This window comes from Larimichthys crocea, chromosome XVI (genome assembly GCF_000972845.2).
Source record: "Larimichthys crocea isolate SSNF chromosome XVI, L_crocea_2.0, whole genome shotgun sequence".
NCBI classification, from domain to species: Eukaryota; Metazoa; Chordata; class Actinopteri; family Sciaenidae; genus Larimichthys; species Larimichthys crocea.
In genome coordinates, this window is record NC_040026.1 from 10,729,760 (window position 1) to 10,747,463 (window position 17,704).

At 38.3% G+C, this 17,704-nt stretch overlaps 4 protein-coding genes across 5 annotated transcripts in view; all 4 read right to left on the reverse strand.

Annotated features, from left to right (window-relative positions):
* Window positions 1-816, reverse strand: part of ccz1 (CCZ1 homolog, vacuolar protein trafficking and biogenesis associated) — a 16,194-nt gene extending 15,378 nt beyond the window's left edge. Inside the window, exon 1 of the mRNA XM_019272066.2 lies at window positions 644-816. The gene's annotated coding sequence lies outside the window, so the exon portion shown is untranslated. The remainder of the gene's footprint in view (window positions 1-643) is intronic.
* A 1,246-nt stretch (window positions 817-2,062) lies between these two features.
* Window positions 2,063-5,585, reverse strand: pvalb9 (parvalbumin 9). 2 transcript variants are annotated; one of them, XM_019272074.2, is made up of 6 exons: window positions 5,344-5,585; window positions 5,139-5,222; window positions 4,370-4,437; window positions 3,613-3,745; window positions 3,111-3,220; window positions 2,063-2,358 (listed from the first exon to the last, which is right to left on the reverse strand). In XM_019272074.2, the coding sequence occupies exons 3-6, from the start codon at window positions 4,428-4,430 to the stop codon at window positions 2,333-2,335; spliced, it is 330 nt and encodes a 109-aa protein (XP_019127619.1). In that variant the 5' UTR covers window positions 4,431-4,437; window positions 5,139-5,222; window positions 5,344-5,585; the 3' UTR covers window positions 2,063-2,332. The 2 variants fall into 2 exon arrangements, with proteins under 2 accessions (XP_019127619.1, XP_010727972.1); XM_010729670.3 differs by lacking the exon at window positions 5,139-5,222 and having other exon boundaries at window positions 5,344-5,584.
* Window positions 5,586-9,126: 3,541 nt separating this feature from the next.
* LOC104918052 (parvalbumin alpha-like) lies at window positions 9,127-11,683 on the reverse strand. Its single transcript, XM_010729669.3, has 5 exons — window positions 11,588-11,683; window positions 11,044-11,111; window positions 10,077-10,209; window positions 9,662-9,771; window positions 9,127-9,567 (listed from the first exon to the last, which is right to left on the reverse strand). Exons 2-5 carry the CDS (start codon window positions 11,102-11,104, stop codon window positions 9,539-9,541), a joined length of 333 nt encoding a protein of 110 aa, XP_010727971.1. The 5' UTR covers window positions 11,105-11,111; window positions 11,588-11,683; the 3' UTR covers window positions 9,127-9,538.
* A 3,957-nt stretch (window positions 11,684-15,640) lies between these two features.
* On the reverse strand, window positions 15,641-16,992 carry LOC104918051 (parvalbumin, thymic). Its single transcript, XM_010729667.3, has 4 exons — window positions 16,750-16,992; window positions 16,527-16,659; window positions 16,293-16,402; window positions 15,641-15,869 (listed from the first exon to the last, which is right to left on the reverse strand). The coding sequence occupies exons 1-4, from the start codon at window positions 16,808-16,810 to the stop codon at window positions 15,841-15,843; spliced, it is 333 nt and encodes a 110-aa protein (XP_010727969.1). The 5' UTR covers window positions 16,811-16,992; the 3' UTR covers window positions 15,641-15,840.
* Between the last annotated feature and the right edge of the window lie 712 nt (window positions 16,993-17,704).

Sequence of the window (17,704 nt, forward strand, 5' to 3'; positions counted from 1 at the left end):
CAAGCACCCGTGGGAACCCTGATGCATTGACATGCTTCACGTTTTGCTGCTCCAATAAGTGTGTAGAGGCTTTGAATGTAGCTCTGACTTTCACGTCCAGCCGTGTTTTGCTTTTGTTTTTTCACATTAAAAACGGAGGGAAAAATAATAAGTTGAATATGTTTCAGAGCAGTTTATTTCTCCAATAACTGTCGGACACTGTCCACCTCTGCATGAAGTGTGTTTGCGTTATGTAACGTGACACACACACACACACACACACACACACACACACACACAGACTGCGGGTCATGAAGCCGGTGAAGTCTGAGCTAACCCTCACACACACACACACACACACACACACACACACACACACACACACACACTCTCTCTCTCTCTCACACACACACACTCTCTCTCTCTCTCTCTCACACACACACACACACACACACACACACTCAGCTGTTTTACTAACGTATGACTTTATGAATGGAGCACAATGCTCGCGCGTTTTAACTGAACTTAACCGTTGCCAGGACAACAGAGCAGCAGCCGTTAAGATAGTTCGAGCAGTTAGCCTGTTAGCTCCCTCGGCTAGCTGCAGGGACCGAGGCGGAGACAAAGTCAGTGTTTGACAGAGTAACGCGGCGGTAACACTCACCTTACAGAACCCGACACGTTCAGGGATGCTTGTGGCTGCGTGTGTGCGTGATTAGAAATAAAAATAAATTAAGGAAATGATATCAATGAGAGAAGATGCCGCATTATACTTCACATTCTCAACTTCCTGCTTTTGACAAGCGCGGTGTCACAAGTTGGACTGTTCGGGTTGAATCGATTTTAATGTCAAATAAAGGTTCCTAGTCCGTACAAGCTGTGGCAGGTTTACTACATTTATTGAAAATACGTGGAGTGTGCAATTATGTAGGTTCATCTTATAAATTATACTTAGTACTGGGTATCAGTCAGGTTTTATAGGAGGTTTTAGTCCTCATTCTACACGGTTGTCACCATTTCAGTTAAGACAGTCAACAAATGTCCCCAGTGTTTCATCTTAACTCAGCTAAATGCTTCTTTAGTCTTAATTTCAGTTTGTCTAAGGCTTCAGCTTGTTTGTTTTGCATTTGAGGACATCCTCCTGCAGCCCTCACCACACTTGGTAATGGTGCACTGTGCGATAATGACAATAGGAAATCTGTTGTACACAATTCATTTTTGTGGAAGGCCTGATCATTTGTCACTTTAAATGATACCACACATTTTCTTTAATGTTTCATATTCCCTGGAAAACACTCCTGCACAAAACCGTGCACCTCTTTCACTGAAACAACATACATGTATTGTGCATATTTACATTAAAAGTGTTTAAGTTTAAAGTGTTCTTGGTCGGGATGCTGAACGCCAAACAGCTGCGGCTCAGGCTGTGCCATTAGTGTGTGAATGTGTGTGAAGGTGATTAGCTCCTAAACTGATGAGAAGTTGGCACCTTGCATGGCCATCAGTGTGTGAACGGGTCAATGAGATATGTAGTGTAAAAGTGCCATGAGCGGTCAAAAGACTAGAAAGGCGCTATATATGTACCATTCATTTATCATTTTATTGTCAGTTTTCTTTTTATGCTTCTTGAGTTGTTTGTTGTTAGTTACTTGTATCTTCTTTATTTTTTTCTACTTCGTATGCTTGTTATCTCACAGACACAGACACCTTGTATGAGGAAACATCTTAGCAAATGATCTATGAATAATACACACGTTTCATCATCTTCTCTTATGCATGTCCAGCTTATTTGAAGAACTTCATGTTAAAATGCTATAATTTATGAGATGGGTAATTTTTTTTGTAAGAATCAAATATTGCATTATAGAGAAAAATCATAGATTACTATATATATCATTTTGCAAAGGAACATTTCTTTTACCATGTCAAATTCAGACATGAAACGCTGTTCAATAAGCTATTCCCTGCTGTCATTCATGTACTTTATGCTCTTAAGAAGTCACCTTGTAATTGTAGAGTACATTCATGCGTTTTTGTTGCACTTAAACTGGTTTAAGACAAAAAGACAACCATAAAGAGGTGATTTATGTTTGCACATGTTTATTCATCTCATTGATTGTCAGAAGAAGGGTGTGCACAGAAAAGAAACATGGACCAACACATTGGAAAGACAAATTAAAGGTCTACCGTCTTTAAATGGACAAAAGGTCATTTAAAAACAAATAGTGCACACAGAATTTAGTAGAAAACCAAATATATCACTGGGGATGGAAGCTGGGACCAGATGACTCCACTCCAGAGGTGATGAGATGACTGAGGACTGGAAGACTTGAGCTCTTTTTATTTGTGATATTCAGGACAGGACCATGGCCTGGAATTCTAGAGAAAGAAAGAAAAGCATGATGAAATGGCCATGAAACACACACCTCTACTTTCAACACTGATAAACCTGAAACATCATCATTAAACAAAGACACTTAAATACTATATGAAGAACTTACTATACTAAATAAACACTGATGAAAGATTTTATTTAACCAAACATCTACAGTTAAAAAGACATTATAGTAAAACACCACCTGCCCTCATGGATGTGTTTGTTCTTAAACTGAACAAGAAGAGCAATACTTGTGCAAATAATCTGTCAATTTATGCCTGTTTGACATTTGTTTAAGAATATACATGAATAAGTAGCTCTGTCATTCCTATAGTCAGCCCTGTTTACTGCAGGTAAAGAAGCCTGAGGTGGTGCACAGTCTTTCAGAAAAGAATATTCCTAACTGCATGATTCAAGATCTCAGTAATCTCAGTATAGAAAAGAAACAAGCACAACAGTGTTTGATGCAAAAACCTGGAACTGGGAACTACAATGAAACATCGTGTTTCCTCAGAAAAGTTTCCCACATTTGATGCTTTAAACTGTTTTTCCTGCCGGTAGAGCCCCTCTACTCTAAAGGTAGAAATTAAGGTAAAGAAATAATTATACACTTGTTTGTTAATGGCTATAATACTGTAAAACTCCTGATTGTGGTTGTTTGACTCCGCCTGTTGAGATTAAGTCCAACCAATGAGATCATTTCTGCTTACATCATGAGTTTGTACAAATACAATCCAAGAAATCAGACACTGACCAGCTACTCCAATCTTGCCATCACTGTCATCATCAGCTGCTGAGATGAAGCTCTTGGCTTCTGCATCGGTCAGTGTCCGTGCCCCGGGGACAAACCGCTGCAGAAAGAACCTACACACACACACGTACACACACACACATCAGTGATGCACGCAGACACACATTTAAAAACACATAAAAACACCAATTCCTAAATTGCACAGCTCGAGTAGACTCTCATCTCTGGTCACACAATAGCACAAAGGTGAATTATATAACACAAATTCAATAATAACACTTTCCCCAGAGTGGATTATTAGGAGACGGCTTAATGGTGCCATACCAATAATACCACTGTGTAATTTATTGTATTAAATCTCTCTGTCTGTCAGACACGCAAACACCATCTGTAACTCAGTACAAATAAAGTTAAAGATAACGATATTTTTTAGTACGTAATAATTGCAACATCATTTACAGATGTGTCATAATCTTAAAAAGGTTACTATCATTGTTTTACATACTTGAGCTCAGACTCCTCGATGTAACCGCTGTTGTCATCATCAAGTAGCTGGAAGACATCTTTCACTTCCTGGGGCGTCTTTGAGGACAGGCCACATAGCTCAAAGAACTTTTTGTAGCAGAATGTGTCCGGAGCTGGAAAAACATAAAACACACACACACACACACACACACACACACATAACATTAACACAGAACCAGCGATAAAATAAAGAAGCAAGGATCAGGTTAGGGCTGACCCACGAGCTACCCCAGGTTGGAAGCTGATGTGGAGATTAATGCAGCATGTGGCTGCTGTCCAGGTGGGAGATTTTCCAGCCCTGTTTTTATCTTTTAAGTCCAGCTGACACATGCCTCCACTAAAAACAGACAAGATGATTGAAAACCTTTTCAAATTCAGATTTCATCACCATTCGGTTAAAGCTGGGTATGACTTTAGCAGAGAGGACAATACTGTACTGCTGTACAATATTGGAAACAATGGAGCCATAGAGAAGATTATGCACTTTTTTTGTAAGATCTGCAGCACAGATTATGAGCAGGGCGATTAATCAGATCAAGATTGCTCATTTTATCACAATTAGGCATTAATTTAGATACACCTGTGAAGCCATTATCATAATCTTGAAGTCAAGGATAGATGAGTCATGTATTTTGCATAACTACTTGCAGACGTTTAAATGAATAATAAATAGTTACAAATATTGGTCTGGGAGGGCTTGGTCCAGTGTGTGTGTGTGTGTGTGTGTTAGACTCTACCTGAACAGTCCTTGACAGCTTTTTCAATGGCTTCAGCAGAAAGGATGGATGTGAGCGACATGTTGGTCCTGTCGAGTGAAAGAAAAGCTCTGTATATTATTCGCTCTCTCTTTACTCTTTCTTAACTTCAAGCTTTGTGATTTGCTCCCACTTCAGTTTTGTGTCTGGCTGGATTAATTTGTTTTTCTCTTTCTGTATTTGCAGATGTATCTAGGTTAATATTATGATCCCATCAAAACTCCAGTGGTGATTATTTGGGAAATATGCTTGAGTTGTCAGAGAGAAATAGTCAGTGAAATCACAAGCAAAAATATATACATCTTGCTTCCTAAGTGTTTTAATGATTTTCTTTTTTATAAATTAAAACCATAAATAATTGTTATAATCTATGCCTGCTCAGGCTTAGCTGGATTTCCCTTGGCAGCCTCTTAATTACTGCAGCTATTTACTGCCCTTGAACTACCTAATTGGTGGTTGTTGAGCTGTGCAAGGTGATTGGCACTTAGGGACTGTACAAAAATAAGGAATAAAATAAATCTAGAAATGTATGCTTTATTTTGAATAAAGCATCAAATGCTTATTACCACCTCTAAATGAATGAACTGGGTGCAGACAGAACCTCTGTTTACTGCTGAAGGACTTTTTGACACAGAATAAATGTCACCATAAAAAGTTTTAACATCCTCCACTACTCTAGCATCAGCAAAAAATAAAAGTATATCAGTTTTCTGACCCCCCTGATAATCCTAACACAGTGCCTCAAACCTACTTTGTTTGTCTTATAGGAATAAAAGTTTGCTGAGCTGGAAACAAATCCGATCATTGACCCAAGATCGATGGTTTGGAGGATTTGCTGGTTAAAAAAAAAACTACTGTTAGATAATCTAACAAATAATTTCCATCCAAGCTTCACAGAACAGGCAGGCATAGCACACCTGACCAACACCTGTCCTCTGTGCAGCTGTGGGACTTACCGCTGTTGGCTTGATTTCCTCTTCGTCCAGGTCCAAAGCAGCAGCAGATAAGGCTTTGTGGTGCCTTCTCACGACTGGCTTGGTCTTATATAGGCCGGGGTGGATGCTCTGACGGATGCTTGAGTTTCCAACCTGTCCGGGGATCAAATTTTCCCCGCAGCCAGTCACCTCCTTCTCGTGTTCCTCACCTCCTCACCTGGCCAATTAGCCTTTACTGTTTGTACTCGTAGCTCTCTCTTCCCCTCTCTGCTTTAATTTCATAACCACTATGGTTTTTGTCCAATCAACTTTTCCCATGTGTCATATTTTATTCTCTCTCCCCTCCCTTTCCCCCCTTCTCCATCCTCCCCTCATCCCTCCCTCTGTGCAGGTGGAAGCTTACAGACATCTCACATTTAATCAGGCCCCTTTTTCTCTCTTTGGTTCTGGTGAATAATCTATTAAACTCAGATGACTGGACAGAGCAGAAGGCCATAAATCACCTTATAACTTAGCAGGGGATTGTTGTCCTCATCAGTAATCTTACAGTATGTGTCACACTGATATCACAAGCTTTGTCCGTATAAATTATAAGCACTAAAAACTTACTGTCTGACTGTCAAAAACCTGCTGAACAGGTTAAAATGACGTGAGACTTATTTCATCTTTACTATAAAGAGACAATGTGGTATTCAATTCAGATTGTTCTCTTAGAGAAAGGAAGTTTAAAAAAAGGAACAGTTTAATGGAATATAACTATGTTGTGCAATAAAAAGAGAAGTGCTTTCATCAAAACACCAAAAACCACAGTTAAAATACCACTACTGTTTCCAGGATCATTTGACTCACTTCATTCTTCATTCACCTACAAGCTGCTGTACCACATACCTGACATACTGTGAGGTGAGAGGGTGCGTTTGCACCTGGTCACCATGACAACTGCCCACTCTAAACTGATGAGTTTGTTGCCTGCAAGGCCTTACAAACCATCTGACACAGCAGCGTCTCTGGTGAATCCAGTCAGCACTAATTGCATTAGCAGAGAGGGGAAGTATGCTTTTTGTAACGAGAACCAAGGGAATAAATCTCATTATTCTTTGATGTATCACGAGCAGTAAACCTCTGACTTAACGTTTTGTGAGTGACAGCATTTTTTTAGTAGCCTCACAGTCACTTGTTGTAGAAAAAAGTGAACTATTTAACTCACGGGAAGCTCAGAAAAGACATTTAGAGTACCTCCAAGCCTCCAGGCTTGCAATGTAAAACCATGAAACATCTGAAACCCTTTTGAATTATTGACGGATCAGAGGCACCACCTTGTGGCTGTTTCCCATTAATGCAGAACCATCTTTACTTTGGGCAGGAAAGATTAAAGCTTCAGCACATCCAGATTAACACTGTACTTCATTTCCCTGCAGGGAAACAGGGACATTACAGGCCCAAATTTAAGGGGATAAAATACACATTACATAACAGTTTTACATAATAGTTGAGTAAATTTAACCTGCCAGTATTAACTGTTATTTAGTTTAAGGCATTGCCTTAGTAAGTGATATAGCACTTACTTGTCAGTGAGAATGGTGTAGATTAAACTCAAATCTTCACTGTGATGTAAAAATAAAAAAATACAAAGAAGAAAAAATTGATTGATTCAAGTTCAACTAGTGGGACATTTCATTAGAGGTGAATAAAGAGATCAGTGTGGTACAACCAGGCGTCTAAATTACACACACGTGTGGATAACGTTTATGAATCTCATCTTTGAGGTTCATCTCTGTCTTAAACAGTTCAGTGTGTTCAGAAAAACACAGAATCTGAAAGAAAGCACAAATAAATTAAGGAATTACCATACACTACGTATATTCAAAGTCATTTTTATTGCCTTTTTAAATCTTTTTTGTAACATATATTTAATCTTTTAAAGATTTGTGCATACAATGGCCAATGAACACAATATGTCAGTTCTCCTCCATAAAACCAGCTATAATTTTTTTTTCCTGATATTAGTCTTAAAATAGTTTCAATCTTGTTATGACTGTCCTCGCCACAATAATGTACCAGCAACTGAAATTAATGTCAACATAACAACCTTTAATGAGAATGCATCTCAGTCTAAGACTAATTGTTTTATCCTGCTATATTTAATATGTGCAGCATTATTTACTCAATCCTCCAATTTGGTATTCTTTTGCTCCCTGTATGAATCATGTAGTTCTTTATGGCACTATAAAGTTATTAAAGCTACTTTATTGGAGTTGTACTGGGTTTATTTTAGAGACTTTGATTAAACCTGTAGAGCAAGATTGTTTTATTCTAGTCAGTGATATTTAAAACACCTAATTTTGTGAATTATAATGAGATGTTAAAAGTGTGGGCTGCGTGAAATTGCTTAAAACCTCTTGGAAGTAAAGCAACATAAGCTTAAACTAAATAAGACTTAAGAGTGACAAGCTGAATTCCCTTTGGTATTATATATGTCTTTTCCTGCAGGGAAATGAGGCACAGTGTCACACAACCGCGGTGAGGTCACATCTCTTCATCAAATATCTCAGATTACAAACCAGCCTGATGCACTGCTGCCAAATAGTCCCGAAGGAACCACCTATTTATTTATTTATTTACTTACTCCTCAGCACATGTCCATGTTTATATATATTTTATCCATCCAGATGTCCAAATATATGGCACAAAATCAGTAACCGAATGATAGCTGATTAGAGAGGATTGGTTTCTGGACATTTGTGATTTTCTGGTATTTTCACCTTATTTCACAATTCACAGTTTGATTTGGAGTTTTTGTACTGTCACAACTGAATGAAGCTGCAGATGATTTTGCATGATGGTGAAACTTTGTGCAGCTCTTTAGTCTGTGTCACAGCCACATTTGTACTTTTGTTGCATACTACATCACAACTGTTGGATGAGACTTCCAACAAAAGCAACTTTTAAAGTTACACTGTGTAACTTTTGATACTTTTTGAACTTACTTGGCCTTATATGACCACAGATAGTATAAATATGGACGTGTATCCATGACGTCACCAACAGGTTTTTGAGAGTCAGAGTGTGGTGGCTCTGGCCGCCACCATCTTGGCAGTACTGCATCTGCCGCCTCCCGGCCTATCTAAAAATGGGCAAAGGTGTGGATTGTGGCTGGAGCTGAGGCGTGTTTAATGAAGCCTGGATGCTCAAACAAGCCACCTGTAAAACAGCACCCACCTGTCACTCAAAGAGGCCACACTGTTAATTATGCATAACTTTAAACTTTAATGTAATTCAAACAGTTGAATTCTATAAAAAGCTTCAGTACAGTTGTCATGAACAGGGAAATAAGCTATAGTTTTTCTGTAAACATGTTTATTTCTGCTGAGAAGTTGGGCATTTTAATATGGGGACTTATGGAGATTTATTTGTTCTGGAGCCAGCCATTTGAGGAACTGCACTTCACTTTGGCTTCTCTTCACATTTCCACAGATGTTGCCACTGGGGTATGCCCAGAAGTGTATTGCTGTCACTTTGCTTGATTTTATGACTCTTCTCCATGTGTGCCTCCTGTGACATTAGATTAGTCTTTAAACGAAATGTTTTGCATTTAGCATCACTGTCATTTGTAGCCACAGTGGTTCATGTTGAGCATAAGTTACATAGTCAAGTTTTAAGTGAAAGAAGCTGAGAATTTCTCATAATTTAACCTCCAAGACTTCCATTAGGTGTCAAGACCAATTCCTGACTCAAGATCTTTACTGTCCAAACTATTCCTTCTACTCCTTCATAACCGTGTTAAAGACCAGATTCAGACTTGTGTTATTGAAAAAGAACCTTTATTGATTTCTCATCGTCCGTCCGTTTCCCATAAAAGTGCATCATCTGATCTCACGTTAAGCAAAACTCACATAGTAAAACGACGACAGAAGTGAGAGAGAGAGAGAAAGACACAAATCAACCACACTATACACTTAATCAGGTACATTCATCGTGGACAGCAATGGGGTGAGCACGGTCAGAGAAAGAGAGAGAGGGAGCAGTTTGTTTACAGTCAGCGGGAGGGGTGAATAAAGTGTATAAAAGTGGTGTGGAGAGATGAAAAGAGAGAGAGTGAAAGGGAAGAGAAGAAGAGAGGAGGGCTCAAGTTTTTTTTTGTCTTGGCTTTTTTGTTTTTGTTGTCTTGGTGAAGTTGTTCCTTTAGAGTAGTGATGTAAAATATTGGTCAGATTATTTACTTAGAACCGACCAAGGCAGCGAACTCTGCAAGGAGACAAAGAAAGAAAGAGTGTAAATTTGAAGCTTCGAAATCTGGTTTGAATTTCTTTCTTTTGGTATAATTTGAAATGTTTCTTACCATCGATTCCGATCTTGCCGTCACCATCAGAGTCACCGGCTGCAAGAAACTTCTTGGTCTCAGCGTCAGTCAGAGCTCTGGCAGAGGGAGAGAAGTTCTGCAGGAACAGCCTGGAGAGAACAATCAGAGAGAGATACTGATTAATACAGCAAATATGCCTTTAAAAGTGAGAGTTCATCTTTTAGAAAATCTCCAAAACCTAACTTACATTATACATTGTTTGTAGTTCTGGCTAATTTGTAATTTCTGAATAAAATGCTCTTAATTTGTTAATTTGTGTATGCATCTGTTCTGTTTTCTCCTCTGCTCTTTGAGGCACATCGTTCTGAATTAGTCCTAAGAAAGATGATCCATGCACTATAAGGGACTCCAGAGAAGCTTGAGTTCAAATATTATAATAAGAGAGGGTGCCTACTTCAGCTCTTCCTCCTCAATGAAGCCACTTTCGTCCTGGTCAATGACTTTGAAGGCCTTCTTGACATCGTCAGAAGACTTGCCGCTCAGACCGACCTTGCCAAAGAAGGTTTTGTAGTCAAAAGAGTCAGCAGCTGTGAGGAGACAGAGAAGGGATCGCATCAGACTTTACAGATAATCAGACTGGCATTCAGCATTTTAGCTTGATTTGCTCAGTGGTGGAAAGCAAGTACTGTATTGAAGTCCAATATTTAGGTTTGTTACTGTTTTCTGCAACTTGATACTCAGAGAGATACATAATTCTCCTTACTCTGTTCTACTTTACTACATTTATTTGACAGCTTTAGTTACTCTTTTATTATTTATCAATATAAAATATAATTAGCAAATGACTTATAATGTAGAATTAGAGATGAAAATACACAGCAGTATATAAATTTATCAAATAATCTTTACCAACACATGAATGCATCAATAATTGCAATTATTAAGGTCATTCTGCATAATAATTACTTACTTTTGGTGCTTTAAGTATATTTTTTTATGTTAATACTTCTGTATGTAAGTCAAATTTTGAATGCAAGACACTGATTGGTGGTACCTCTACCACTGCTGCTGTTTTACAGTGTGTCCTTACAGTAGCTATACTGATATAAAATGAGCTTTGTGCTAAGGCAAATGGAAATTATTGAAGTTACATTAGTGCATGCTTGCTGTACTATTGATCCAGCCCCAAGATGTGTTTAAAAAGACATTCCTGCAGTGTTAAATGCAAGAGGCATCTTCTAAGTGAGTGTAACAACAATCTGGTAATGTGATTCTCTATTGGCAGCTGAATTTTGCAGCAAGACATTCGGTTACAAATGCTGTCAAGTAAGAAACCAGATCCTTCTCTAGTGTATGATATTGTGCATGTGTAGCTATCGTATAGTTGTAACATGCTGTGTCATTATCACGCTGGGGTTTACCTTGGCAAGCGGCAAGGGCTGCAGTGACGTCAGCCTCACTCAGGATACCAGCGAATGCCATTTTTTAGCTGAGGGAGGAGAGCAGAGGACAGATCAGTTCATCAGTTCAGCTGTAACAAATCAGACAGGACTGGGCAGTTTGATTTTGAGTCTAAGCATTTTAAACTCCCTCTCTGCACTTCACAATATAGCATTAAAAAGTTAAAGAGCTACATCATTATGACATGCAATATATTTTACACTTCCTCTCTGTGAGTATTCCTCTCTGGCAGACCCAAAAGACAAGGCACAAATGATCAGAAAAGGTAGTCCAATTGCTCTCCGATGCAAAAGATCAGATATCCTTTAAAGCTCTGCTTTGTTGGCAAATAGATTTTTTCCCCATCAGGTTCCTTAGTTAGTCCAAAGCCAAACTCTGAGCTTCTGATTTTCAGATTGTGGCCCTGTGCGGCCCTCTCCTCGATTTATATCCCATTGAATGAAGCTGAAGCCCTGAACCACTCTTTGAGTAACGCCTAAACGTCAGCTCCTCAGTGAAACTCACCTTGGGGTTATCTCTAAGACTAGAGTGGATTCGCTCAGATGAATCAGCTCACTGCAGTGAACCCTTCAGCCACTCTCACAAGCTTATATACCTTCAGTGGCTCGAAATATGATGCATAGGCTATGTAATAGACACTGTGTGCAAAGTAGTCAAAGCAGTGGGTTGAAAAAATGTGTCCAGTAGACAGAGCTGTTCTATTTATATGCACATAAATGAAGATGCTTAAATGGTAGGCTAAGTGTAGTCCTATGCAAAAGTGCTTGATATTGCACGGGGCTAATAATATACGCTGCTGATTTGGATGAAACGTACCATGGCCATGTAGTTTTGATCTGTTTAACTGTGGAGAGCAGCATGGAGAGAGAAATGAGGTAAACTTTTACATTGTGGGTTGGGGATTATCAGACAGATCAGGCTGGTTTCTATAGTGTAAGTTATCACAGCTACTTATTCTGTTGTCAGAGAGGTGTGTTTAACAGTGACTGTGCCATAATGTCAGCATGTTAAACGTTGTATCGCAGACTTTTCTCATGACAAATGTGAAGATGTTCTCATGGTGACTCCAAACCTTTTAAATTTATCTTTGTTTGTAAAATATATTCTGTGTATGCCTCTTTCTTAGTCAGTTTACAGTGCCATCTTAGCCAAATAAGCCTTTCTTCTAAAAGATTAATAAAATACAGTGTAATTGTTCCTGACTGTGTAGCCATCTTTTACACCATAATCACCTATGGTGATTAATGACCCTACACGTGCCCTCTGAATGTTACTATTTTGGTGAAAACGAGCCTGTGCACAATTGGCGTGCGTAAAATGTCTGCAATGACTTTCCTGACATTCCAGTGTCAAGAAAGATTTGTCGTGATTGATTATCACCGGCAATTGTAATGTTGTGTTAATTAAAAAAAAGAAAATTAAGATATATGTCTGTTTTATGTTTATATGTGTTTTTATATCTTTCAGAATTTCATCTCTGCTTCATTTGCTCTCGTGTTTGGCTCAGTGTAACATTTGTGGACACATGACTGTATAAACTTTATTTGACCAACTGGGATATTAAAAACAGACAATAAATAATAATGTAATGTATGCAGAATACATGTGCAGATGTATATGTGATTCTCATGTCGCTCATAAAGAAATAAAATATAAATCTCTAACGGTTTGTCTTCTCTTATTACTTTAAAGAACATTCATGGTCTCTAGTGTTATTAAAGTTTTGCACCACATCGTGTATTTTTTAAAATAGAATTGTCAGGAAACATGATAATAAGATTTAAGCTCTCACTATGAGCTACAGTGCCAAAGAGTTGGGGGGATTGAATGAACTGCTTTATTTTACTTACACACAACTGAGGGCAGTTTGCCAGATTTTATTTCTGGTCCTGTTACATTCATTCAGACCATTTCTCCTTATGGCGATGAAACTATTTGTGATGCTATTTTGGGGCACATTGAAAACTGATACCATCACTATCATCATTATCGTCACCATTATCATCATCCTCCTGACGCTGCAGTTGTGTGATGACACACAGTTCACACACTGCGCCAGACAATATATTTAAATGAGATTCAGGGGTCTTTCCATGGACATATCTGCCTCCATGTTATGTGTCTATTGTACATCAGATGGCAGTGTTGAGATAATGCTGTGACTAATATTTCACTAATATTTTCACAGCATTATTATCAACATCCATTTATAATGATAAATTCTAACTTGAACTGAAGCTTCAGTTCTTCGTCTGATCTCTAAAATGTTAATTATGATGTTACTTCCTTCCCTTCAGTGGTTTCAGGTGTGTGACGTCGCAGCCTCCAGAAAGTTTTGTTTTTACTCTACTTCTTCTTTACTTCAAAACTTCTTAAAAGAGCCGTGAAACAAATGTTTGGCCTTGGCCATTTGCCGTGGTCAAGTGAGGTCTCTCACCTCAAACGACTCGGCCATAGATACTGTAAGTATTCCTGCCCTTCTTCGCTATCAGGTTTAAATTACAAATATCTCACAGCAGGGATGAAACCCATCAAATGAGGTTATGAATGTCTGTAATTTGAGACAATGAAGGACTTTTCGCCATCATATCAAACTGCGTTAAAGTTACATTTTAAGATATTAACAACTACATTAGAGTCTACGATTTTACTTCCATACCTTACATCTACCACAGATATTCATTTTGCCCTTACGATTACAAATTAGTTTAATTTCTCTCTATGATCCACTTAACAACAGGAGTTTATTCCTTCATGCTGCAGCACAAATAGGAGTGACCTATATTCTCTGACACCATCTGACAGAAAGTTGCAAATAAATGTGCAGGCAGAGAAACTCTATCCCGTCCCAGAGTTCCTCTGCTGGGTCACTGCAAGTACTCCTCTGGGCAAGCTACTGCCGACGCTCTGCCAGACACCCAGTCCTCCTCTCAGAGAGCTTCTTCTCCGTCTGCCAGAGCTGCTTCTGATCCAACTGTGTCCCGCTTATGCCCGGCCCCTCACACCTCCACCCCCCTCAGTCTGCAATGCACACCAGTAAGCATTTCTGGACTGTAGTGGGTTAGGGTGCCAAAAAGCTGCACAGTGACTGGTATTGATCCAGTGAATCCTGTCCTGATGTCATTTGCTGACTACAAGAATAAAATGAACTGCTTGCCTGGAAATGCTCTATATAATGCCCATATGCACTTACTGTAAAACTTATTTTCAGGTAGTTGTACTTAATTTCAGTATTTCTATTTTAAGTAATTATTAGGTAAATGTTATACTTACACTGGCAGGAAATACTATACTATACTATACCCAATACTATATTACTATACCTATACTATATTTACTATATATGTAATGCAGTATTTTATACCGTTGTACTGCTACTTTTACTTAAGTAAAGTTCTTGTTATTATCAATAAATTACAGTTAAAGTGTCTGACATTCATATATAAAATATACATCATATCTGTCAGTTTCTATCCATATCAGAATATAAGGTATAATCTTTAAAAGGTGTGCTCTAGTTCTGGAAATATGTGTACCCAGTGAAATAAAGTACATTTTATACTTAAGTACAGTGTTGAGATACTTTCACTTTATAGTATTTACATTTTCTGATTTATACTTTTTATTTCTGAGGAAAATCTTTTTACTTTGTACTTTTTCACTACTACTACTACTACTACTACTACTACTACTACTACTACTACTACTACTACTACTACTACTTAAAATCTGATCTTTAATTAAATATATTAAAGACTTTATTGATCCCAAGGGAGAAATCCATAAGCTAAGCTAATAAATAAGCTAATAATAAGTGATGTTTAGACAATAATATTTTTCTATGAAATAACAAAACATGTTCTTCTGAACTAGGTCACGCTGCAGAACTTTTACCTTTGGTACTCAAAGTATGTTTTGATGCGTTTGTACTTTTATTTAAGTAAAATCTTGATTGCATTTACGCATTTAAGATCCACCCTGGCATAAAAAACTGATTCAGTGAAACTCAAGAGGTACATACTGTATATTCAGCCTGAGCTTTATGCTGCCCTTCTGTAAGGTGACTGCTGTGAACTGCATTTTGCCGCAGTGAATATTAAATTAGTACAAATACATTACAGACTTATTATTGCCCTGGTGATCTTGTTTAAAGTGATATTAAGCCAGCATGAGCAAAGTCGACATTTATTTGGTATTATTGTAGTGAATATTAAAATAATCTGACAATTGACAAGGATTATTTCAAGGACAAGGGGTTAAATGTCGTGTACATGTTGCCTAAGTGTAAACATATAATTTACACCAAATTACCTCTAAGGTGTCAAACTGGGTTTGCCAGAATGTCAAACACTTAATTTGCACAGTGGAAAGTTGCTCATGCTGTTAATTGGAGAAACCGAAGCCTCCTGCACAGGCTGGACTTCTCCCAGTGCTCAATATAACATCATAACACGGGGGACATGAGAGAATTCTGTTGACAAGAGTCTCACTCGGTATAAGCAGAAAAGAAAACTACTAACATCTCATGGAGAAAAGTATATTTATTTTTTAACTTTTCTGGCAGGGAAAGATACATAGCAGAGGTCTACTTTAATTATGCTGCTTTCCATTAAATCTACATCTTATCGTATTATTTTAAATGTGTAAGAATCTCCGGATAAGTCCATGGTATTTACTGTAGCTAGTAAACATTATAAAAAGATGTCCACCCTGAGATTATCACCATACAACAACAAATCATTGGGATCATGTATACTTTATGAAGACTTGACCAGCGCCGAAAACTCTGAAAAACAACAACAAAAGATAGACAATTTTAGACATTTCATCTAGAAATAATAATTTTCTCATTTCATCAAACTCCAAACATGACCTGGCACACTTGAAGTGTGGGCTGCGCTTAAGCTGCCTAGCAACATACTGAAAAAACACAAGATGAATGATGAAAGAGTGTTGTTATGGACGCTAATTCAGCATTAACTGGTGTATTTACACAAAAGGATAACTAAGGATAACCTCCTGAAGTTTTACTCCTACAGTTAAGTATAAGTAGTAATGCGTAGCTTAATAATTGTGTCTTTACTCCCAAGTTTATTTTTTAACACATTCTTGTTAAAAAAAAAAGAAGAAGAAAGGGCCCTGAACAAACCAGAAAAAAGCAGTCCCCTGATTCACATCTAAAGGCTAATCGCCCCTCAGACCCGCCTACCTTCCCAGCCGATCTTCCCGTCTCCATCTGAGTCTCCCTCCAGCAGGAAAGCTCTGGTCTCAGCTGCAGTCAGGGTCCTCGCTCCCTTGGAGAAGTTCTGAAGGAACAGTCTGATAAGGAGCAGCGATGAAGCACCACATTGAGAAAGAAAGAAAACAACAAAAAGGAATAAACACGTGAAATGTGTAAAAATATGCATATGTAAAATATTTGCTGTGTAAACTAAAACTCAACTGTAACTCATCCTGTTCTATGAATCCACTTTTGTCCTGGTCCAAAATCTTAAAGACCCCCTCGATCTCTGTTGGAGTTTTCTTGGATAAACCCACTGTTTTGAAAAACATCTTCGGGTTGAAGGAATCTTTTGCTGAAAGTAAAAATCACAGATAAAACCTGATTAGTCGAATAACGTGAGGCCTTACATCCCATCACACCCTAAACACAATCATCTCCTCACCTTTGCAAGCATTAATAGCTGAAGTGATGTCGGAGGCAGCTAGAAAGTCGGTAATAGCCATGGTGTTGGAGACTCTGTCGTGGTGGATGTTGCACACTGGTGTAGTATGTGACCACTGATGGGCAGAAAAGAGACTACAGGTGACAGTGAATAGGCTTTACCCCCCTGGTGTCAGAAACCACCAGTGTCCTTCTGTCCGCTGTCACCTGCAGCTGACCACTTCAGCAAACCGTTTATAAAGGCAGCAAATCTTGTCATTGCATGACTGTGTTTTCTAAAGTGTTTTCTCCAAGGGTCAAAGGTCATTTTGGAAATGAAATGTTCCTAAACAGACCCCAGTCAGGTAGCATCTGTTGTAAACAAAACAGCAAGTCAGTGAGGTTATATTTGGTGGATCTGGATGGAACCTGGCTGGCCCGCATTTCCTCTTCGCTCGTGTTTCCAGCCACAGTTACTGCCTGCTCGTGGTCGACCCTGGCAGTGTTTCCGAGGGCTGTAAACATCCTGTTATTATGGCCTCACTTTCAGGCTACACTCCACAGAGCTGTCTCCACTCATAGTTACCTTGTTCCCATATCGGCACATTTAAAAAAAGCTCTGTTCTCAGACGAATTTAAAAAAACAAACATTAAACATGCTATAGAAATATGATGACAATCATGATGTATGTATGAATGAACACAATTTATACATTTAGCAGATTCTCCAGGACTGAGATGAACCAGTTATTTGTTCATTACTAAATCTATGTCTCTAAATCTCTTCTTAATATCTATAAGGTAGTTTTAGACTAGAGCCTAAAATTTAAGAGATGTGTAGCACCGTCCAATGAAAAGCAGTCAACTATGCTAACAGGAAGTCACAAGCTATAGCATTACTTAACATAACAAGTCAACAATATATCAAACATGGCTGATAATCCTTTGTAAATGTCAGTATGATTGTGCGTATATGG

Coding starts and splice junctions, on each gene's coding strand:
- LOC104918052 (XM_010729669.3), bottom strand. CDS start 11,104: ATGGCATTCGCTGGTATCCTGAGTGAGGCTGACGTCACTGCAGCCCTT. Junction 10,210..11,043: donor AGCCCTTGCCGCTTGCCAAG/GTAAACCCCAGC, acceptor GTCTCCTCACAG/CTGCTGACTCTTTTGACTAC. Junction 9,772..10,076: donor ATTGAGGAGGAAGAGCTGAA/GTAGGCACCCTC, acceptor TGTTCTCTCCAG/GCTGTTCCTGCAGAACTTCT.
- pvalb9 (XM_019272074.2), bottom strand. CDS start 4,430: ATGTCGCTCACATCCATCCTTTCTGCTGAAGCCATTGAAAAAGCTGTC. Junction 3,746..4,369: donor AGCTGTCAAGGACTGTTCAG/GTAGAGTCTAAC, acceptor ATGTTTTTCCAG/CTCCGGACACATTCTGCTAC. Junction 3,221..3,612: donor ATCGAGGAGTCTGAGCTCAA/GTATGTAAAACA, acceptor GTGTGTGTGTAG/GTTCTTTCTGCAGCGGTTTG.
- LOC104918051 (XM_010729667.3), bottom strand. CDS start 16,810: ATGGCTATTACCGACTTTCTAGCTGCCTCCGACATCACTTCAGCTATT. Junction 16,403..16,526: donor ATAGAACAGGATGAGTTACA/GTTGAGTTTTAG, acceptor GCTCCTTATCAG/ACTGTTCCTTCAGAACTTCT. Junction 15,870..16,292: donor CGGGAAGATCGGCTGGGAAG/GTAGGCGGGTCT, acceptor GTTGTTTTTCAG/AGTTTTCGGCGCTGGTCAAG.